General features: G+C 56.0%; 1 protein-coding gene across 5 annotated transcripts; it reads left to right on the plus strand.

Moving 5' to 3' along the window:
- Positions 1-4,094: 4,094 nt before the first annotated feature.
- Positions 4,095-21,522, plus strand: LOC128827525 (CD276 antigen-like). Of its 5 annotated transcripts, none has more exons than XM_054011446.1 (7): positions 4,095-4,474; positions 5,526-5,692; positions 6,804-6,933; positions 12,593-12,788; positions 13,049-13,396; positions 18,460-18,753; positions 18,955-21,522. In XM_054011446.1, the coding sequence occupies exons 4-7, from the start codon at positions 12,593-12,595 to the stop codon at positions 19,176-19,178; spliced, it is 1,062 nt and encodes a 353-aa protein (XP_053867421.1). In that variant the 5' UTR covers positions 4,095-4,474; positions 5,526-5,692; positions 6,804-6,933; the 3' UTR covers positions 19,179-21,522. The 5 variants fall into 5 exon arrangements, 3 of the variants coding, with proteins under 3 accessions (XP_053867421.1, XP_053867422.1, XP_053867423.1); XM_054011447.1 differs by having other exon boundaries at positions 5,529-5,692; XM_054011448.1 differs by lacking the exon at positions 4,095-4,474 and adding an exon at positions 4,776-4,816 and having other exon boundaries at positions 5,529-5,692.
- Positions 21,523-22,990: the final 1,468 nt, after the last annotated feature.

Genomic DNA, 22,990 nt, shown 5'->3' on the forward strand with positions numbered 1-22,990 from the left:
CTAGCGCCGGCCCTGGGCACCACGGGTGCTGGAGGGGAGCAGCCCAGGAGTGCCGCAGGTGCTGAGGGGGAGGTTGGCGGGGCTGGCAGGCTCCCTACCTGCCTCCATGCCAATCGGATGTGGTGACATTCCCCTCGGTCAGCTCCTAGGCGAGGCGTGGCCAGGCAGCTCTGCGCACTGCTTCCATCCTGATTGCCCGCTCCACAACTCTCATTGGCCAGGAACCACAGCCAATGGGAGCTGCAGGGGCGTGCCTACAGGCGGAGACAGCACATAGAGCTGCCTGGCCATGTTTACACCTAGGAGCTGAGCGAGGGGGATGTTGCTGCTTCCAGGGAGCCCCCTGAAGGAAGTGCCGCCCAGAGCCCATCTCATCCCATCCCATGCCCCAACCCCCTGTCCCCTCCCACACCCAAATTCCTGCTGCTGCCCCCCAGACGCCTCTTTTCCAAGCTGAAAATTCCCAATTTTTTTAATCTTTCCTCATACAGAAGCTGTTCAATATCCCTAACCAGTTTTGTTGCCCTTCTCCATACCTTTTCCGATTCTAATATAACTTTTTTGAGATGGGGGCAACCAGGTCGGCACACAGTATTCGAGGTGTGGGCGTACCATGGATTTATAGAGTAGTGTTGCAGGGGACCGGGTCACATTTGGGGTGAAGAAGGGAAAAAGAACTAAATAGCAGTTGGTCAGGTCCTCTGTCCATACCCCTGACTACAAACGTGGTAGTACAGCCCAGTGGCACACTTGGGGGGGAAGGGAGGGGGTGGCGCTCAGGGGAGGGGGACTCAGGCCCTCCCTGCTCCTCCGAGCCCCAGCCCAGGGCCCTGGCAGTGGTGGGGGTGTTCACCACCAAGTCAGCAGGGATCCTCCTGAAACACAGTGACCGGTTCCCCCTTTCACTCACCAGAGAAGATTCTAAGTCACCTGGGCTGCCTCCTCTCCTTTCTCCCTCAGTGAAGCTCCACGTTTCCCCTGGGTCTCTGGGGTCCTCCAATTGCCTAGTTCCGCCGGCACGGTCTCTTCCCAGGGCTCATCAGGCATCTGGAGTCAGTCTGGCCCTCTACACGCCTTGCTCCTGTGGTCGGGGCCGCAGCCTGTGTCTTCTCCAGGCCCAGAGTGAGCTGGGTTGCTTCCTTTTATACTCCACCTCCAGGCTGAGCATGCCAAGCAGAGTCTGAGGGGCGGGACTTCCTCAGCCGGCAAAGCACAGTTAACCCTTTCGGGGCTGGTGCGGGATAGGTACTCCCCGTGACAAGTAGCATTTATGATACAGTATCTCCTCACTTAAAGTCGTCCTGGTTAACGTTGTTTCACTTGTGATCAATTAAAGAAGATACTCGTTTAAAGTTGCGCAATGCTCCCTTATAACTTTGTTTGGTAGCCGCCTGCTTTGTCCACTGCTTGCAGAAAGAGCAGCCCGTTGGAGCTAGCTGGTGGGGGCTTGGAACCAGGGTGGACCAGCAGTCCCGCTATCAGCTCCCCTAAGTTCCTTGTGCCGCAGCCGCCCAGCGGGCTATCAATTGCCGGGCAGTTCAGCTGTCCCTCCTCCCACTGCTGTGTGCTGCTCCTGCCCTCTGCCTTGGAGCTGCTCCCGGGAGCCTCCTGCTTGCTGTGCAGATGGGGGGGAAGATGAGGTGCTAATGTCAGCATGTCCCCTGCCCCCCACTCCTGTCCCCAGTCCCGTACCCAGGGCCGGCTCTAACTTTTTTGCTGCCCCAAGCAGCAAAAAAAAGCGCCGCCCTGCCGAGCCCCCCCCCCCCCACCGCCGAGCGCCGCGCCGCCGGAACCCCCCCCCCAAGCACCGCGCCCTGCGCCGCCTCCCCGCCAAGCACCGCCGGAGCCCGCCCCCCCGCCGAGCCGCTGGAACCCCCCCCGAGCGCCGCGCCCCGCCCCGCGCCGCACCCCCGCCGAGCGCCACGCTGCCGGAGCTCACTCCCCCCCTTCTCTTAAAGTAGCATTTTTCAGGAACAGAACTACAGCGTTAAGCAAGAAGTTACTGTATTTTCTGTCTTATTTTCTATCCCTTTCTTAATGGTTCCTAACATTCTGTTAGCTTTTTTGACTGCCATTGGATGTTTTTCAGAGACCTATCCACAATGACTCCAAGATCTCTTTCTTGAGTGGTAACAGCTAATTTAGACCTGATCACTTTGTATATATAGTTGGGATTATGTTTTCCAATGTGCATTACTTTGCATTTATCCAGGGCTGGCTCCAGCTTTTTTGCCGCCCTAAGTGGCGAAGAAAAAAAAGAAAAAAGAAAAACCCGATTGAGCTGCCACCTAGGTACTGCCGAAGAGGAAGAGAGGGAGGGAAGGACCCGCCAGCGAAATGCCGCCGAAGACCCGGATGTGCCATCCCAATAACGGACGGAGTGCCACCCAGGGCCGGTGCAAGGAAGTTTCACCTTGCGCCCCCCCCCCCAAGCCTTGCGGCAGCTCCCCACCCCCCTTCCGCCCTGAGGAGCCCCCCCCGGCAACAGCTCCCCCCACCCCCAGCCCGGGGAGCCGTGCGGCAGCTCCCCACCCCATCTCACCTCTGCTCTGCCTCCTCCCCGAGCACGCTGCCCCCACTCTAATTCTCCTCCCTTCCCAGGCTTGCAGCTCCAAACAGCTGATTGGCGCCGCAAGCCTGGGAGGTAGGAGAAGTGGAGCATCGACGGCATGCTCAGAGAGGAGGTGTAGCAGAGGTGAGCTGGGGTGGGGGAGTCCTGCGGCAACTCCTCCCCAGCCCTGTGGCACCTCCCCCGCAGCAGCTCCCCACCCTCCCGGCTCGAAGAGCCGTGCAGCAGCTCCCCACCCCAGCTCACCTCTGCTACGCCCCCTCCCCAAGCACGCTGTTGCTGCTCCACTTCTCCCACCTCCCAGGCTTGCGACGCCAATCAGCTGTTTGGCTCCTTTAGCACCTGGATTGTCCGGTGCCCAATGGTGGCCGAAGCATGAAGGGGCATACAAATGTTTAGCATATCTGGCATGTAAATACCTTGCAACACCAGCTACAAAAGTGCCATGCGAACACCTGTTCTCACTTTCGGGTGACATTGTAAATAAGAAGCAGGCAGCAGTATCTCCCATCAATGTAAACAAACTTGTTTGTCTTAGCAATTGGCAGAATAAGAAGTAGGACTGAGTGGACTTGTAGGCTCTAAAGTTTTACACTGTTGCTTTTGAGTGCAGTTATGTAACCCCCCCCCCCAAAAAAAATCTGCATTTGCAAGTTACACTTTCATGATAAAGAGATTGCACTTCAGTACTTGTAAGAGGTGAATTGAAAAATACTATTTCTTTTGTTTGCCATTTTTACAGTGCATATATTTGTAATAAAAATAATAATATAAAGTGGGCACTGTGCACTTTGTATTCTGTGTTGTAATTGAAATCAATATTGAAAATATAGAAAAACACCCAAAATATTTAATTAATTTCCATTGGTATTCTATTGTTATAAGTGCAATTAATCGTGATTAAGTTTTGTAATCGAGATTAATTTTTTTTAGTGAATTATGTGAGTTAACTGCAATTAATTGACAGCCCTAATTCTTATCATTCAAGCATTGGATTACTATCCATAGAGATTCTATGGTACAGTGTAGTTCATTTAAGATTTTTATTATATTTGTCTCTGTTCTTTCTTTCACACATAGTGCCACTCCCCCACCAGCACGACCTACTTGGTCATTCCTATGTATCTTGTACCTTGTTATTACCATTTTGATTATCATCATTCCACCAAGTGTCTGTGATACCTATTGTCTCAATATCCTCATGTAATACCAGGCACTCACATTCACCCATTTTAGTATTTAGACGTCTAGCATTTGTATTTAAGCACTTATAAAATTTGTCCCTTTTTAGCTGTCTGCCATTATGTGATGTAATTGAATGGGACTCTATCATTTCACTGTTTCTCATCAGATCCTACCTGTACATTAGCATCTTCCATCCTCTCCTCCTTACTAGGATATAGCGAATCCCCATGAATAGATCCTCCCTTAAGGGATGTCTCTGTCGGGCGTGGTCCTCAGCCCCTGTCGGCTTTCCCCAGCTCTGAGGCTATGTCTACACTGTGCCACCTTAAAACTCATCTGAAATCTCTTTTTCACAGGTGGCTTAGGTGGAGCCCTTCCTTCCTGTCTAGAACCCATAAACAACCAGACTGGGTGCTTTTCTAACCCATCTGTTCTGGGAAATAGTTCAGGGCAGGTCTGTAGCCTGTGTGATGCAGGGGGTCAGATTAGATGAGCACGATGGTCCCTGCTGGCCCTGGAATCTCTTAAAATAACATCTGGAGCAGAACAGAGAGCCAGGGTGGGGCTGGGGGGAGGAGCTGGGTCCTAGCAGATCTCGGCTTGGCAAAGCTGCTCCGCCCCCAGCCCTGGCATCCTTTGTAACCTCACACCCCGGCTCGGCTCGGCTCGGCTCGCTGTCCGGGGGACAGTCTCTGGCGGGGGGAATCGCCCCAAGAGCAGGTAGGGGAATTAACCCCTTGATGTCGGGTTGGGCCTCCCCCTCCGCTCCCCCAGCCCGGCCCCTCCTGGGGGGGTGGGAAGTTTATTCCCGTCCCTGGGGCTGGGAGAGAAGGAAGGAGACAAAGAGATGGCGGGGGAGGGGGAGGATACCAGGGCCGGGGAAAATCAGCCCAGGGCTGGGTAACAATGTAGCCTCCCCCGCTACCCTCTGCCGTTCATCAGCTGTCGGCTAATTAGAAAACCCCGCCCCCAGACCGCCCTCTCCGCTAGCTGCTCAACCCCACCCGGAGTGACTGGCAGCCCCCCAGCCGGTGTCAATCGGTCCTTGTGCCATTGCGGTGGGTGGGTACCAGGCTGGGTGGGCCCCGGGTCTGATCCAGGGGGAATGGGGGAGGGGTAGAGGGCTGGTCCCCGGCCATTTGGGCCCTGGGGTCTGATCTGCCCTGGCAAACCCCACAGCCTGGACACCGGGCAAGCCAGGCCCGAGTCACTGCCTGGGAAGGGGAGTTCTGCTCCCAGCGCTCAGGGCGGTGAGAGGCACATCCCCCCAGGTGGGGCAGGGATGGGGGCAAGTGGGGTGTGCTTCCATGTGAGCACTCCTGGGTCTGGGCAGTAAAACACTCCCCAGAGCCCCCGGGAAAAGGGCTGGAAATAACCGGTCCCCAGGATCCAAAGAACACCTTGGGGTAAAGCCAGTGTGGCCCCTGGAACTCCGGGGGACAGCTGGGCCCGCAGGCTGGGGAGGCGATTGTGGTTTGTCAGTGCCGGGCTAGCGATAACGGGCATGAACCCTTTGGGCACAGGGCCCTCGTGGGCAGGGCTGGGTGCATTGGATCCAGGAGGGGGCAGCACACATATGGGGTGATTCTCTCCAGTGTGGGGCAGCAGGGGCAGAAGGCTGGATGGACGGGGACACACACAAAGGGAAGGATTATTTCTCTCTAGCAGGAGGCAGCACTAACAGACATTCTCTATCTCCCTCGCTTGCATGTTCTGGAAAATACAAGTCACAATCTCCCTTCTGTTCTCGCTCGTTCCCATGTTTTACCAGCAGTTCAGAAGAAAGAGCTAATTCCCACGCTGTCTCCCGGCCCTGTTCCCAGCTGCCTGGCTGAGCCCTGCACCACAATCAACTCTGCTTCCCACCCAGGCCCTGTGCCGGAGAATCGGCAGCTCCCGGACCAGCCCCAGTAGGAAGCCTCCGGTGTATTTCTGCAGGTGAGCAGCTTGCCCAGCTGCGTTGGTAGCATTCAGGGTGTGGAACGAATTACCCCTGGGATAGATTGGTCGGGACTGGGAAGGTTTTTTCCCCTTCCTCTGTGGCGTGGTTCACCTGGGTGTGGCAAAGCAGCACGTTCCCGCCTGGCGTCTGCACGTGTCCACCTCTTTTTGTGACCCAGCCCCCAGTCAGGTCACAATTTCGGCCCACCCCTTTTAGTCCCCGTGGCCTTAGGAAAAGATCTTCAGCCCTGAGTCTAGGCCCCAGGGTCCTGGCCCTTCTCCGGTTTCACACCACCTCCCCCGTGGCTGGCAGGGGAACCCATAGTCTGCACTGGGCTCCAGTCCGGGGACCCTAAAGCCGGCTACCAGAGTTAGGCCACCAGACCTTTTGCTGCTACCTCCCTGGACTTCCTTCCACCCAGCCGCCCTCAGCCCTTCTCCCCACGACCTCTCGAGTCTTCCCCTCCTTTCCGGGCCGGGAATCCCCCAGTAAATCTCCACCAACATGTAACACTCAAACCAGAGCCAACGCCCTCCCCGCGCTCTAATCCCGGCCAGCAACCGCAAAGCCCCTTTGCCATCCCACCTTCCGCGGATTATAATCCTCTCCCCAGCTGGGGTCCATCACCGCGGGGCCCATCCTCCAGGTGTGCCCCTCTGGGCACTGGTCTGTGAAGGGTTGGGTGTTTTAACCCTTCAGGCACTGAGCCGTGCTCCCAACCTTCACTCCAGCTTCACGTAGTTCTTTGTTTGGGAATTTCCTAGGGTTTTTTTTTTTTTCTTTTCATTATTTAAAAATCCCACCAAGCCTGAGGTTGCTCCCGGGCGACATGTCGACTGATCTGAAGGTCGGCAGGATTAACTTCAAACTGTTTTTTAAAATTAAACATTTCAAGGGCTGTTCCCCGGTGCCCCGGCACAGCAGAAAACCACTAGAGCCCCCCGCCAGATACAGCTGGGCTGATAGCTGCTTTGCGTCTCTAGCTGCCGAATCTGGCCCTCAATGTGCAATTGACTCCCTGGTTTAGGGGGATGTGTTGCAGAGCGGAGCTCTGTAGAGTGGATGTAGGGAGCTGTCCCTGAGTCACCCCATCACTTTGTCTTTAAGGGGGGCTCCTGCCTCAGTTTCCCCAGCAGGGCTGCCTCGCCGCACAGGGGAGTCTGGATTTCTGAGAGCAGCGACAGATGGGCCAATATTGGCGTTGGCGCTCAGCCTGAAGAAGCCAGCTGGTGCCCAGGTAACTATGGTTACGATTATGCAGCGACACGTCAGACTTACACTGTTGCTATAGCTGCTTTCTAGTGGCTTCCACATCATGGAGCGTGAGAGGGGACTGAGGTGCAGCCGAGAGCTGGTAACCAAGGGGACGTCGGCAGGGGAGAGGACTCAGCCCCTGGGAAGGGACTGTCGCAGTTCAAGGTAACTGCACTGTCTCCCCTCTCCATGGGCCACGTCTCTCTCCCTCCCGGCTACACAGTCCCCTGGCTACCAGCGCTAAGCCCAGACGGCCTCCCCGGCCCAGCGCCCGCGCTCTGCTTCCTCTCCGGAGGCTGCAGCTGGAGGAATTGCCACAGCCCCAAGTGTCCAGCCAGCTGGTTCTGAACAAGCCCCGTGCGTGAGCAAGCCCTGTGCGGAGGTAACCTGACAACCCATAAAGGACCCCACGGACCCGCGTGCCTGGGGAAAGCTCCCTGGAGCGCAGCCCCACTCCAGCCTGGGCGGGGGGGGGATTGAAATTAGGGGGGTGTTTGAATATTCGGGGAGGGAGGGGATGAGGGCCGACGAGGGTTGAGACTGTGAGACAAAACTGAAAAATGTTTCGCGACCATTTTATTAGATTTAACTCATCTTTTTAAATCATCACACAAATTAAAGTTGGCTACTGAGGCCTACTATGAAGCACGACATCTACATCCTTCTTGGTTTCTTGGTGTAATTTTGCACTCTTTGGTGTCTTCTTGTGTGTCTGTTACTTCCAGGGCCGGCTCCAGGGTTTTGGCCACCCCAAGCAGCCAAAACAAAAACAAAACAAAAAGCCGCGATCACGATCTGCGGCGGCAATTCGGCGGAAGGTCCTTCGCTCCCAGGCGGAGTGAGGGACCGTCCGCCGAATTGCCGCCGAATACCTGGACGTGCCGCCCCTCTCCGGAGCGGCCGCCCCAAGCACCTGCTTGACAAGCTGGTGCCTGGAGTCGGCCCTGGTTACTTCCAGTCCTTCATGATATGCTCGTGATCAGGCAGAAGGCAACGTCTTTCAGAACACAAAATTCTATTCAATGAGGAAAAAGAACACTCCACTGTAGCTATGACTGGGGGTAGCAAGAGATGAATTCCTACTTCTTTCATCTCAGGAAACAGAGCACAAAGATCGGGTCGAACCACTAGTGATAATAAAGAAGAAGTTGAAGTTAAGTCTTCATTTGTTTGTCATATGCTATTCCACTCTGTGTTCAAATTCTCTATTCTGTCCTGAGCACATGGCAGCCCCATTGCTGGTAGTGCCTCACTCCACTCAACTGTCGGTGTTTTATAAACAGGCATCTGTTAAAGCTATGTAGAGGTTGAGTAGAATCTAGAAATCGCTGTTGTAGATTTTTAAGAATCAAGTCTGTGTACTTTTTCAGCTGGCTTAACAAACACTTCTTGTCCTCTTCACTTAAGAAGTCAATATAAGTACCTTCATTAGTCAACTTCTGGATGAAGTCTTTGCTTCTTCCAGTACTTTTTCAATGGATAGCTCTCTGATTGATCCAAGGGTAGACAAAGATCTACTACTGTTGTAGCAGATGCCTGGATGACATTGTTTAATGACCCAAGTGGTTTCAACAGTAGACATGCAAAAGAGAGAACGGTGATAGTCTTTTCTGAACTTAGTAACAAAAGTAGTCCACCAGCCTCACTACTTAGATCTGTCCTATCTTGGTGGATACTTTCCAAAGCCAGTAATAACTGTTGCTGTAATTTTAAGACAACAGCCAAGAATTGCTCATGAGAAAGCCGGCAGGTTTTCCCAGGTTGGACTAATTTGAACTTCAATCCCAGTGTATCTTCTATTTGTTTCCAAGATGTTCAGTCCTTTTGGACTCTTGCTGAAAAAGAGTATAAAAAAGCCATTAAATTTATGGCTTTTTAATGTCTTTTGAAGATTCTGCAGCTCGTACTAGCGCTAGTTGGAGTAGATGGCCTGAGCAGTGTGTATAGGAGAGATTAGGGTTACACTTTTCTCTGAGCAAAGCTTTGACTCCACCATGTCTTCCAGAGACGTTTGTAGCTCCATCAAATGCAAAAGCAGCCGTCTGTTTGGGGTCCAATTGACAAGCATTTAACTCTTCTAAGATGTCACAGATGCAGCTGATGTGTCTTCTAATACCTGAACATCTAGAATGCATCTACCGGCCTACCATGGACAACAAGATAAAATACGCAATGACTTAATACTTGATGCCTATTTGCATTGGTGCATTCATCAGCCATGTGTGTGTTATGCTTATAAATCTTACTACTACATAAAGAGAAAGTATGATGCAACAGCCATGTTGGTTCACATAAACTGAGTTACCTTTAAGACTAACAGAAGTATTGGGAGCATAAGCTTTCGTGGGTAAGAACCTCACTTCTTCAGATGCAAGTCACTTGAAGAAGTGAGGTTCTTACCCACGAAAGCTTATGCTCCCAATACTTCTGTTAGTCTTAAAGGTGCCACAGGACCCTCTGTTGCTTTTTACAGATTCAGACTAACACGGCTACCCCTCTGCTACATAAATTGAGTTGTGTCTCCAGCATTCTTAACAGCCTTATTAAATTCATCTAAAATTGCCTTTGATGTGACTGGCTTATAAGGCTGTCTGCATGTTGATGCAGTCCAGAGGCATGGTGTTTTGCAGCTGTTTCATATAGGTTGTCAGTATTGGCTTAGCTCAGGGGTTCTCAAAGTGGGGTTCAGGACCCCTCAGGGGGTCACAAGGTTATTACATGGGGGGGTTGCGAGCTGTCAACTTCCACCCCAAACCCCGCTTTGCATCCAGCATTTATTATGGTTTTAAATATATAAAAAAGTGTTTTTAATTTATAAGGGGGGGTCACACTCAGAGGCTGGCTGTGTGAAAGGGGTCACCAGTGCAAAAGTTTGAGAGCCACTGGCTTGGCTAATCAGTCTGGCAAACCAAGGTCCTCCACTTTTACTATATAAAGCCATGATATGTCCACATCTTGAATACTGCGTGCAGTTCTGGTCACCCCATCTCAAAAAAGTTATATTGGAATTGGAAAAAGATACAGAGAAGGGAAACAAAAATGATTAGGGGTGTGGAACAGATTTCATATGAGAAGAGATTAAAAAGACTGGGACTTTTCAGCTTGGAAAAGAGAATACTGAGAGGGGATATGATAGAGGCTTATAAAATCTTGACTGATGTGGAGAAAATGAATAAGGAAGTGTTATTTACCCCTTCACACAACACAAGAACCAGAGGTCACCCAATGAAATTAATAGGCAGCAGGTTTAAAACAAACAAAAGGAAGTATTTCTTCACACAACACACAGTCACCCTGTGGAACTTTTTGCCAGGGATGTTGTGAAGGCCAAAATTATAACAGGGTTCAAAAAAGAACTAGATAAGTTCATGGAGGTTGGGTCCATCAGTGGCTATTAGCCAGGATGGGCAGGGATGCAACCGTATGCTCTGAGGGTCCCTAGCCTCTGTTCGCCAGAAGCCGGGAGTGGACGACAGGGGCTGGATCACTCAATGATTCTCTGTTCTATTCATTCCCTCTGAAGCACCTGGAAAGTCACTGTCGGAAGACAGGATACTGGGATAGATGGACCCTTGGTCTGACCCCATGTGGCCGTTCTTACATAAAAAATAATTATAATAATAAAACAATTTAGTACAGAAACTCCCAAAGATAATGACCGCTTGAGATAGCGATGATGTGAGATAATGACCTTGGCAAATAATGCATTTTAAAAATCTTGGCCTACTGGTCCAATGCTCTGGCCGTTGTTTGTCATGCCACCGTTCACTCTACCGCTCTGTCCCCAGTTCCCTGCACTGTCACCTGCTGCCACCTGCCACTGTGACCTCTGCGAGTCGGTCTCTCGAGGTTCCACCCAGCTCTCAGTGATTTCAGTGGGAGAACCTCACAGCGAGTGCAGGCCGGGTTGTCTCTTCCACAGAAACACTGTCCCACAGCAGGTCTAAGCACTTAGACCTGATTATCCGGGATTTCAGCTGCAGTGGTCACTAGAAACCAAAGGACTCTCTATACTATGAAGTCTAATCTGTTCTCTCTCTAAACAGGAGAGGGGGCAGGTCAAATAGTGCCCGTGACTTAGGCAGAGCCCACACCACCAACCAAAACACCTGTGCCCACCCCCTCCCCCCGCACTAGGATCTGGCATCCAAACCTCCTGCGTAGGGAGTGCGGTTCAGTTGCGGGTGACCAGTGCTTAACTTGTAATGAAAGAGGTGCCGGGTAACTGATGTGACCAGCCCAGAGGTCCCAGGGCTATGAACGGCCGAGCTTAGAGGTGCCGGGGCTAAGCCCTGGCACAAATTAAGCACTGAGGGAGATCTCCTCATTCAGTCAGGCTAAGTACAGTTCTGCTGCCCTTCACTCAGACAATGAGGAGAACAACATTTCATGCCCCCCACATTTACATTTTATTAGAGAATATTCCAAAAATAAACGATACAGAAAATGTGAAGCGTCAGTTATTGGTCATTGGGGGTAGCATACAGAGTATAGGGGTATGTTGGTGTTTTGGGGCTGGGCAGCACACATAGTATATACATACTGCAATGTCCCCAATGAGGGGTGGGTAACCGGTGGGCGGGATCAGGAAACAGCCGATAAGCGGTGAGGGTCTATCACCCATACAGGAAGTAGAGACAGTCATGGGTATAAGTAAGTGGGCTGGTTAATGGGGATGGGGTGACCCTCACGTGGTGGGATTCAGTTAGGTTTGGTGGGTTCAGGGCTCAGGGGATAGAGTCCAGCGGGGGGGGGGGGGGGGTGCACGAGGTCTCCCCAGCTCACTCTCGGTATTGGCAGTGGCCGGTGATGTGCTCGATGTAGATGTCCCGGGACCAGCGGATAGTGTCCGAGACCATTAGGCGTCTCATGAGCCGTGCGTAATGACGGCCCACCCCACAGGTCCTCAGCACGCGTTCGTTACACGGGTCCCAGGCACCCAGGGCCCCAACGAGCTTTTGTAACCCAACACCAGGCAAAATTGATCACTTGGGCAGCATGGCTCTGGCTGCTGGATACCTGGGCAGAGTAGGTGTGTGCATGTAAATACAGTCTGGTCCTGAAGCCTTTCCCCCCACCCCTGGCTCAGCACTAGCTGTCCGGGGAGAGCTCAGTCAAACCATGCTTACAAATCGTCATTTGACCGAGTAATAATTGCTGCGGAGGTTTGAAATGGCTGCCCTGATTCCTGGCAGAACCTCCCCGTTCACCTCGCTCCCTGACGGCTCTCCAGACATCCGGTCTAAGGGGTCTCGCTCGAGGAGCTCACAGCAGGAAACAGGGGGGTGTCTGGGGGCCGAAGACCTAGTCCTGGAGGCACTGAGTCAGTGGGGCGGGGAACACGAGAGGGGGAATCTCTGGGGCTGGCACAGTAATGGGGATACTGGTTAAAGGGACTGTTTGAAGGCCCAGGCCTGAGTCCACGACCCCCTGTAAATTCCCTAATCAGTTTTCTGAGTTGAAATGACTTTACAAACGGAGCCCTTTAAGAAATTTTGTCCCTGGTGTGAAACGATCTGACAGGAACAACGCTGGGAACGTTCACGCTGCGGAGGATGAATTGAAATCTCGTGCACTGGGTAGGCCGGCAGGAATCTGGCGATGACCGAGACACAGGATGGCTTGGTGTTCCCCTGTTACAGATGGGGAAATTGAGGCACAGAGGTGGACAGGCTGCATCCGAGGTGCACAGAGGGTGTGTGGCAGAACAAGGATTCGAACCCAGGACTCCAGAGTCCCAGTCATTAATCACTAGGCACCGTTCCCTGCCGTCCAGGGCAGCCACGAAGACTTTCCTCATCCATTGGCTGCACTTTCCCATTCTGTTCATAGGAAAAGGTAACTGGGAATATCACTCATGGCACCGTACTGGGATAATGGCAAATCCTTGCGCATCACAGCCGGAGTGAGTTTTTTCCCCGGCCGGCATTCCCGTCCCCTCCCCACAGTGCCCCCACAGGGCCAGGCTGGGGCTGGAGGAGCCGGGAGCTCCCGTGAGGCTGACAGTCCCACCCGCTCCCCACAGCGCCCCCTGCTGGGAGAGGCTAGGATTTCACACTCTAAATCTCACTAACCCCTGTGTTTTTTCCTCCCTACAGTGCAGTCGGCACCAGACGTGGTAGCTCATTTCGGGGGGGACGTCACCCTGAGCTGCCTCTTCCCGTCCCGGCCCGGGATGAACCTCCAGCGTCTGACCCTCACCTGGCAGAAGGAGCGGGCGGGGGCAGAGGCCCTGGTGGTTCATAGTTATTATTATGGGAGGGACCAGCTGGAGAAACAGGATGAGGCTTATAGGAACCGGACCCGGCTGGATCCAAAGGGACTGGCCCAGGGGAACGCGTCCCTGACGCTGAGGGACGTCCACATGCAGGACGAGGGCGTCTATCTCTGCCACGTCACCTCGGAGCTGGGCAGGACGTCTGAACCCAGGGAGCTGAGAGTGGGAGGTGAGTGCTGGGGATGCTGCATCCCAAATGGGTCTGGCTAATGCACAGTGGCTCCGTGTACCTGGTAGTGACCGCAGCCTGCGTGGCTCCCTCTAGTGGCCGCAGCCTGTGTGGCTCCGTGTCCCCCTCTAGTGGCTGCAGCCTGTGTGGCACCGTGTCCCCCTCTAGTGACTGCAGCCTGTGTGTCCCCCTCTAGTGGCTGCAGCCTGTGTGGCTCCGTGTCCCCCTCTAGTGACTGCAGCCTGTGTGTCCCCCTCTAGTGGCTGCAGCCTGTGTGGCTCCGTGTCCCCCTCTAGTGACTGCAGCCTGTGTGGCCCCCTCTAGTGGCTGCAGCCTGTGTGGCTCCGTGTCCCCCTCTAGTGGCTGCAGCCTGTGTGGCACCGTGTCCCTGCCCCAGTCGCTGCAGCCTGTGTGGCTCCCTGTCCCCCTCTAGTGGCTGCAGGCTGCATGATTCTGTGTCCCTCTTTAGTAGTTGCAAGCTACATGACAATTTATTAGCCTCCTCGCTCTTGGAATTCCCTCCAAGACCTCTTTCCACTCGGATTCCCGAGAACTCAGTTCCACACCACACTTTGTCCCTCAGGTGTTTTTATCTGGCTCACAGCAACGCTACGCTGAGCTGATCTGGTTCAAATGCAGGGGGCTGATGTGGGATTTGTCTTGGCTCCAACATCCCTAAGAAACTTGTTCTTGTTATAGACATTTACCTATTGCATCCCATTTACTCTACACTGTGTCCGACTTTACGATTGGCCGGTTACTTAGCAGGAACCGGTCCCTGAGCTGCACGCTCCGTCCACGTTTCGACTTCCTCTTCACCTCATCTCTCCATTCCTAACGTATCCTGTCCCTTGTTCGCTGGTTCGCAGTAAATAGGTCCCTGGGTGTTCTCCCTCTTATCTTAGCTGGCTCAGACATTCTGTCTTTTCAGCCTGCTGACCTCTTCACTCATCTTATTTAGCACAAATGTCGTGATTCCAGCCTGAGTCATTTGCCCCCAATCCTGTCTTCCAAAGGATGAGGCCTCATGTGGGGCCAGGTCTCAGCTACACTTGCACTGTTGCGTTACTGCGGCTGGTTCTTTAGCTCAGCCAACTGCCGCTCAGGGGGTTAGACCCACAGGTCATTGGTTCGAGCCCCAGACACAACCTGACGTTGTCTTTAAAACGTCTTCCCTGCTGATGAGGTAGGCTGCTGTCCTCCCTGCTGCTTGGTGCTGTCCCTGCCAGCAGGTAGGGGATCTTGGGGGACAACTACTGCACTGGTGGGGTGTAAAATAAAATAAACTTTATTAAGAAAATGCAAAAACAGGGAAAATTTAGTAGTGAGGGGTATGGGGTTTGTTAAGGTAGACAATTGGTTACCAACTGTATTGTACCCCACTATTGTACCCCTATCCTATTTACTAAAAGAAACCCCTCCCCAATTAACATTGAAGTATAAATGTAACAGGTAGCTAACAATTTCTATGTAAAGGGTGTGTCACAGCAGCATATAACCAACTAACAGTTATGGGTAAAATGTATTAAATAACCAACAGCTCTAGGTAAAAATGTGTCACAGTGGTTAAATGTAAAATGTGAGGTGTGTTAGAGAGAAAAAGGGTAACCAATGGGGTTTTATGCTAGACTTCAGTAATACAATTGAGGTTTGGCAGCAGCAGGAGCGGGGTGAGCATGTGGGGGAAGGGATTAAAAGAGAGAGAGAGAAAAACAGTGGCAGAGGAGTGAGGTTGGGGGATGGGGGAAGAGGAGCACGGGGTGGAGCAGAGAGGGAGGAGGGAGATTTAAACTTAGGGAGACACAGAGAGCAGACAGGCTGCAAGTTTAAACAGCAGAGAGACAATTACACAGAACACAGCAAAATCTTATCTATGATTTAACTTAACCAAGACTACACAAATTAGCAAGTAACAAAAGACAATGCAACAATTCTTTAAGCCTAACTTACAGAGTACAATGCAAGCAATTTTCTAAACCTAACTTAACCACGACTATGCAAAATGAAATTACAATTAATCTAGACTAAAGGCTAAATCTAACCTAATGGGTGCACCTTATTCTAGGGGTAGTTCCAGAGGGCAGAGTGGTGTGTGCCCAGGATACAGCTCCAAGGGGGGGCAGTGTTTAACTAGCGGTGGCTGCAAGCAGGTTTATTTCTAGCAGCAAAGGCGCTGCAGAGCTAGAGGTAGATTACAGATACAGACGAAGGAGTTAGCTTGGGTCTGCCTGAGAAAGCCAGCAGCCAGAACAAGGGGGGTGTGCAAGAGGTTTTTCCTTACCAATCCCCAAAGCAGCAGCTTACAATAATCAGGAGATCTCCAGGCACAGATTCGTTGTTCGTGGGAGGGGAGTTTAAAAACGGGGGCACGCTCAAAAACAAACGAGAGCGGGGAGAGGGCCCCCCAAAGACCCCTAGCTGATCAGACCAAGTGGCAAAGCAAGGACCTTCTCCGGGGGTCTGATCAGAAAATGTCTGGTTTTAAGGGCAAACTCAGGTAGTTTCCCGCCAGTAACTCTGATTGGTTCCCCTTAATCCAGGGGAGGAGAGAAGGCAGGGAAAACTGCAGGTAGGCACAGGACATGTCTGGGCAAGTTCTGAGTCACAGGTATGACTCCTATGGTCAGCTATGTGGCCACTTTAGGTCTCGCATACCTGGGCAGAGCTCCCTACACCAATCTGGGTCTGAATAAAGAAGCTAGACAAAGGAGCGAAAAGCCCCCCCCTCCCTGAGCAGAGCGATGGCTCCAGTCAGTCTGCACAAGCCATTTCCAGGAGCAGAGCCAGGCTGTGACTTCGGTCCGTTCCATGGCCGGGGAGGGGGGGCACTCAGCACAAACGGAAAGGAAGGGGGGAAGGAATCCAGCAGAGGGACAGTTGTAACAGACAGGTGCTAACCTGTTATTTCCTGCAGCTGACTCTATCGCAGGGGGTCTCAAACTTCATTGCACCGCGACCCCCTTCCAACAACAAAAATTGCTACACGACCCCAGGAACGGGGACCGAATCCTGAGTCCGCTCGAGCCCCATTGCCCTGGGTGTGGGGGCCAAAACCGAAGCCCAAGGGCTTCAGTCCGAGGCAACGGGCCTGTAACCTGATCCCCACCGCCCAGGGCTTCAGCTTTGGCCCCAGGCCCCAGCACGTCTAAGCCAGCCCTGGCGACCCCATTAAAACAGGGTCATGACCCACTTTGGGGTCCTGTCCCACAGTTTGAGAACCGCTGTGGTCAGGGCTGGCTTTAGGCCGATTCGGCCGATTCCCCTGAATGGGGCCCCGCGCCGAGAGGGCCCCGCGCAGCTGTCCACCCCGCCCCCGGCCCACTTCCCCCTCCTTCCCTGAACGCTCAGCCCCCCTTCTCCTCCCCCTCCCCTGCTTCCCGCAAATCAGATGTTCGCGGGAAGCCTGAAACAAGCAGCAGGCAGGAGGTAAGCTGGGGCGGGGGAGGGCGCGAGGAGAGTTCCAGGGAGGCGCCACGCGGCCCCTGCCCCCCCCCCCCCCCCGGTCTGGTCCCAGCCGAATGCCCCCAGCCCCAGCCCGGTCCCAGCCGAGTGGCTCTGGCCCGGCCCGGCTTGGAGCCCGCGGCGCTGGTCTTGGTCCCGGCCGAGCGGCCTGGACCCGGACTCAGAACTGGCCGAGCGGCTCCGGCCCGGCTTGAGCCCCGCGGTGCCAGCCCTGGCCAAGTGGCACCGGCCCGGCCCAAGAGGCTCCGGCCCGGCCCCTGGGCCCGGCCCAGATGTGGACCCGGCCAAGCGGCTCTGGCCCGGCTCAGCTCGGGCCCTGCAGCGCCAGCCCCGGCCGAGCGGCGCCAGCGCGGACCGAGAGGCTCCGGCCTGGCCCTGGCCCCGTGGCTCCGGCCCGGCCCAAGAGGCTCCGGCCCGGCCCCTGGGCCCGGTCCAGACGTGGACCCGGCCAAGCGGCTCTGGCCCGGCTCAGTTCGGGCCCTGCAGTGCCAGCCCCGTCCGAGCAGCACCAGCGCGGACCGAGAGGCTCCGGCCTGGCCCTGGCCCCGTGGCTCCGGCCCGGCCCAAGCGGCTCCAGCCCAGACCTGGACCCGGACGTGGACCCGGCTGAGCAGACCCGGCCTGGACCTAGCCGACCGGGCCCGGACCCAGGCCCGGGCCGAGCGGACCCGGACCGGACCTGGACCCGGCCGAGTGGACCCGGCCCGGCCCTGGACCCAGCCCGGACCGAGCGGACCCAGCCCAGACCCGGACCCGGCCGAGCGGCTCCAGGCAGCGCGGTAAGGGGGCAGGGAGCAGGTGTTGGAAGAGGGCAGGGGAGTTCGGAAGGTTGTGGAGGGGGTGGATAGGGGTCGGGGCAGTCAGAGGGCAGGGAACAGGGGGATTGAATGGGGGCAACGGTCCCGGGGGGGCAGTCAGGAAGGAGCAGGGGTTGGATGGGGCAGTGGGGGGCAGTCAGGGGCAGGGGTTCCAGGGGCAGTTGGGGACAGAGAGAAGGGGTGGTTGGATGGGGCAGGTCCCAGTCGGCCATCAGGAATGAGAGGAAGGGTTGGATGGGGCGGCAGGGGGCAGTCAGGGGATAGGGAAGGGGGTGGATGGGGCAGGGGTCCCGGGGGGTGGGGGTGTCAAGAACTTTAGGTAGGTTTAGCATGCATCCGCATACATTACGCAATGTATGTAACATATCATTTTGTTATTATTTATATAGTTATGGAAAGTAAATAATACCTGGAAGAAATGAAAGGTGGTTTTTTACATGGTTTTTTTATTTTTGAGTCATCCCTGTCAGGGCCCCGCCGAAAATGTTCGAATTGGGCCCCGCACTTCCTAAAGCCGGCCCCGGCTGTGGTGTCGGGTTAATCCCACGTGCTGGGCGGGTGAATCCTGGAGCTGGAGCCCTCAGAGCCTGGCTGGAATCTCTCTGCGCTGAGGCTGCCCTGTATGTCCCACCTGCTAATTCCTGAGGGCTCCTTCAGTGACCCCAGTGTGAACCTGCTCCAGAGCGGACTCAATCCGGATTCACAACTCAGGGCAGGACCCAGCCCAGGGGGCCCAATTCTGAGCCCCCTCCCTAAATCCGCCCCCATGTTTCTTCCCTCCAGCCACGTTCAGCGAGCCCCAGCTGACCTTCAACCTCTCCAGTGCCGGGGTCACGCTGACCGTCCACACAGGGGGTGGGTACCCCTCAGCCACGGTGCAGTGGCTGGACGAGGCGGGCAGGAACGTCACAGGAGAGGGCGCCACGGAGCAGCAGGTGGATGAACAGGGGCTCTACCACGTCACCAGCTGGGTCACGGTGCCGCCTGCGACCCACAGCGCCAGGCTGACCTTCGTGTTAACCCCTCGTGTGCTGGGGGCACCAATCACCCGGCCACTGAGCCTGCAGCTGAGCCCAGGTGAGTCCGGGAGGGGAGATCTGCTGGGAACCCTGAAGAAGAGTGGGGGCAGGAAGCCAATGGGGATGGGGGAGCCCCATCTATTCCCCCCCCTGCCAATGCGATTGGGCCCCCGCCCCTTTCTCTGAGCATTCGCCCCAGCTGTCGTCAGGGCGCGACCCCTGCACTGCATCGCAGCCCCATCCTCTCTCTGTGTTGCAGGACTCCTGGATCCCCCGGCCTCCTGCCTTGGGGTCCGCCTGGCTGTCATCTGTGCCGCCTGCCTCTTCATCGTCCTGCTGGCTGTTGCGTTTCTCCACCATCTCCACCAGGGCCCGGCCGGATCCTGCCCCTGGAGGAAGGTTGAGGAGGAGGAGGAGCAGAAAGAGATCTCTTGCCCAATCCCAGCCAGCCCTAGCTCAGAACAAGCCGGGGCTGTGTCCTAGGGGATCGGCTGGGGCAGAGCTAGATCTAGCACCACCCGGGCACTGCCATCTCCTGGCAACTGAGCCCCAGAGGACCTAGGATAACCCCTGCTGCCCCGGCTCTACCATCCGGCCATGCCCCTCCGCCTGCTGCCCTTGACCTTGGCCAAGAGCTGGGGGACCCACATCCTCTAGCAGCATCACCGCAGGGTCTCCGGCCTTCACCCTCTGCCCTAAGAATCACACTCCATCCACGGCCCCCAACGTGACGCGCCCTCCCCCTGGCAACACCCCTTCTGGGAACGGAGAGGCAGCTGCAGCCCCTGCCCCAGGCATGAGATGAGTGAATGAGCCCAGCAGGGCCGCAGCAGAACCGCCGCACTAGCCAGCCCGCGGGTTGGCGCACAGGGGCCAGGGTTCTGCGTGTCAGCCCAGCGGCAGGTCCCTGGCTGCCCAGTGCTTAGGCCTGCAGCTGTGATCGCTCCTCTGCCTGCCTTGGTCCTGTCCGGCTCCCGCCCTGCTCTCGTGCCCGGCTTCTGACCCCTGGCTCCGGTTATTGCCTCGGCTTCAGCTTTTAATCTTGGCAGATTCCTAGTTGCAGCTTTGGCCTACGGCTGTGGCTTGGACCTGGCTCTAACCACTAGGTCAGACGGCCCATGTCCCGCCCCTGACACCGGGTGTTACTCTCCAGACTAACCGCAGCCGGCACCGGTGCAATCTCTTCTCTAGCTGTCCCTCGTTGGCCCCCTCCCCCGCACATACTGCGCCTTCTTCGTCAGCTGTCCCCGTCTGTGCTGCATTCTCCTCCTGGGACGGGCTCACCCGCTGTCCTCTTGTCTTGCATCGTGTGCAGGTTCCTATACCGCCCTCATCACCGCATAGTTGAGCGCCTGCCAGGTCGGGCACTAAGCACCGCGATTACGCCTCTGTCACGTGCTCTTTGTTCTCTCAGCCTCTCCCCAGACGGAGAAATGAGTGCACTGGAGGCTCTTGTTTTGGGCTAGTGGATAGGCTGGGCCTAGGCCATGAAGCGCTGTGAAGATAACGACCGGTCACTATCCTGCGGGAAGCCAGCGTGGAGAGCGGAGCAGAGGTGGGATGTGCTCGCGGCAGCTTGCCCGGCTGAGGAGACGCGCTACAGTGTTTGGTACTCGTCGGAGTCCCTGCGTGCTGGAGGCTTCCTGCCCGGGCCCATCGTGCTGCTGTTGTCTAGCCGGGAGGTGCCAAAAGCGCGAAGCTCAGGTCGTCACCCGCCAGGATGGACGGAGTCTCCTAGCCAGCCGGAGATGGCAGAAAGCGCCACGTGCGACCCAGCGTCAACGAGGAATCCCGGGGCGCTCCTGGCCTATGGGCCGGACTGGCCGGTGTGGGACGTGAACCTTCAATCAAAGGCGGTTGCTCCCGGCTGCGAATGTCCCCGAGTGCTCTCCTCTGCCCGCCTTGCTCGGAGCCCGTCTTAAAAAGTGATCTCGCCTGGCACGGGGCCATCAGGGGGGTGAGGCTGTGGACGGGTGCGGTGAAGGACAGGTCGAGCTGGGAGTCACCTGCTGGTTGCTGGCGCTTGAGTCTGTGGTGTCTGACCAGATCCCCCAGTAGCTGCATGGTGTCGAAACGGACCAGAGAGAGAACTGATCCTGGTGGAACCGCTCTAGCCAGCGGTCTGGGGCAGAGGAGCCGTTCCCCATCGCTACTCACTGGGCGTGTCCGTTGAGCAATGGTGCAAACAGAAATAATTTCTTGCTGGTACGCTGCACTCATGGGAGGGACACAAGGGGGGGGGCACGTGACCTCTGCACGTGACTCCTCCCTGCCCTGCCCCCAGCCTGGGGCCCTGGCGCTCTCCCTGTCCCTTCCCCATGATCCACGTTACCTGGGGGGCGGAGGGTGCCTCTGTTCTCCTCCTGCTGCGCCGGAGACTTCTGCTGTACAGACCCCAGGCTGGAGGACTCAGGAGACACAGCTGTGTGGAAGGGCTGAGGGCGGTACAGCCGCGCCAGAGAAGCTGCTGGCGTGGGGCTGCCCTGCTCCTTTCACCACTGCGGGTCCCGGGAGAGCCTTGAACTGTAGGGCTCTCCTGGGAACCGCAGCGGTGAAAGGAGTAGAACGTGGGGCTGGCAGACTGCATAGGCGCCGACTCCGTGGGTGCTCCGGGGCTGGAGCACCCATGGGGAAAAATTGGTGCACCCACCAGCAGCTCCCCGCCCCACCTCCCCACCCCAGCTCACCTCCGCCTCTGCCTTCTCCCCTGAGCACACCTTCCCCGCTTCTCCCCCTAGCTCCTAGCGCTGGGAGGGAGGAGGAGGGGGAACGCGGTGCGCTTGGGGAAGAGGCAGGGCCAGGGCAGAGATTTGGGGAAGGAGTCCAATAGGGGCAGGGAGGGGGCGGAGTTGGGGTGGGGACTTTGGGGAAGGGGTTGGGATGGGGACGGGGCAGGGGCGGAAGGAGGTGGGGCAGGGGTGGAGTCGGGGCAGGGCCAGGGGCGAGTGTGGGGGGGGTCAAGCATCCACCGTCACCGGGAAAAGTTGGCGCCTATGCCGGGCTGTACCGCCCCCAGCCCTGCTCAGCCCTGTCCTCTGGCAGGGCTGCTGTACAGACCCCAGGCAGGACTCAGGAGACGCAGCTGAGGGGAAGGGCTGGGGGCGAGCTCCTCCTGTGTCTTTGTGGTATGCTGTACTGGCTGTAAATATCTTACAGCGGACTGGACCGGAGCGCCCTCCTTGCCGTTGAGGAAGGAATCCAACCATGGGCTCCCGGCACCTCTCTCAGCTGCGTCCCACACTCGACAGGGTCGAACGCTGCAGAGAGCACCAGGGGATGGGGATGGGTATCTGCCCTCTCTCCTCAACAGGAGGAGACCATCCATCACTGCCACGAAACAATTTCAGCTCCGTGTCCTGGCCTGAATCCAGCATGGGTCGAGTCCCGCACGTTGGCTTGAGTCAGACGAGCCAGTGGGCGGCTTTGGAGCAAAGGAGTGAGGGGTCTGAGACCGGGCGGCTGTTGGCTACAACCGTCGGCTGCAGGGCAGGTTTCTGCAGCGCTCTCCTATGTGGGGAGGCGGACAGGCCGGTCCCTTCTCTCAATGTCTGTTTCAGCCAGGAGCGGCACCAGGGGTTCATGACTCTCTCACAAACCAGGAAGAGCCTCGGTCGGGTTCCCATGTCCTGGACCAGGACTGTTTTGGGATGTCCTTCATGTCTTGTCCAGTGACTGTCCCGAACGCTGGGATCGCGGGGGGTGGGTGTGGGCGGAGGGGGCCAGGCTGTATGAGGAGGTGTCCCAAACGGATGGATCTTTCCAGCCAAGCAGGAGGCTGGCTCTTCGCTCGTGTGGGGCGTGGCTCTGCTGCAGGACCCAGGCACTCCAGATCGATGGAGAGGTTTTCCACCCAGGACAGCCCCTTGAGGTGGGATTTGGCCACCTCTGGGGGCCGGTGGGAAAGGTCTCTCAGGGTGGTGTTTGGGGTGTTTCATCCTCTCTGAATCAGCCTCTGGTTTCCGCTGTTGCCACTTCACCCAACCCAGGGCATCAGAAAGCGAGTGTGTGTGTGTGTGTGTGAGAGATGGGGAACACGGGGCCATTTGAGGGCCAGCCTGCCCATGGTTGAGGCTTGGGTAGAAAGGTCCTTGACCCCTTGTCCTGCAGGTGGGCACTGTTGGCCTGTAGCCAGCTTTGGAATTTGTTGGAGTGCGAGAGTCTCCGTGGTTGAATCAGGCTCGTTGGTCTTTCTTCTGCCTGTGCCTCAGTTTCCCATCTATAAAATGGGGATAACACTACTGCTATTCTTTGTAACATGCCATGGGAGCTGTTGCTGTTTCAAGTGAGGTGTTTAA

This window comes from Malaclemys terrapin, chromosome 21, assembly GCF_027887155.1.
Source record: "Malaclemys terrapin pileata isolate rMalTer1 chromosome 21, rMalTer1.hap1, whole genome shotgun sequence".
In the NCBI taxonomy this organism is placed as follows: domain Eukaryota; kingdom Metazoa; phylum Chordata; order Testudines; family Emydidae; genus Malaclemys; species Malaclemys terrapin.

Excerpts from the sequence above, each read along its gene's own strand:
- LOC128827525 (XM_054011446.1), top strand. The coding sequence starts at position 12,593 with ATGGGGAAATTGAGGCACAGAGGTGGACAGGCTGCATCCGAGGTGCAC. Across the intron at positions 12,789-13,048 it reads CATTCTGTTCATAGGAAAAG|TGCAGTCGGCACCAGACGTG; the intron begins GTAACTGGGAAT and ends TCCTCCCTACAG. Across the intron at positions 13,397-18,459 it reads CAGGGAGCTGAGAGTGGGAG|CCACGTTCAGCGAGCCCCAG; the intron begins GTGAGTGCTGGG and ends TCTTCCCTCCAG.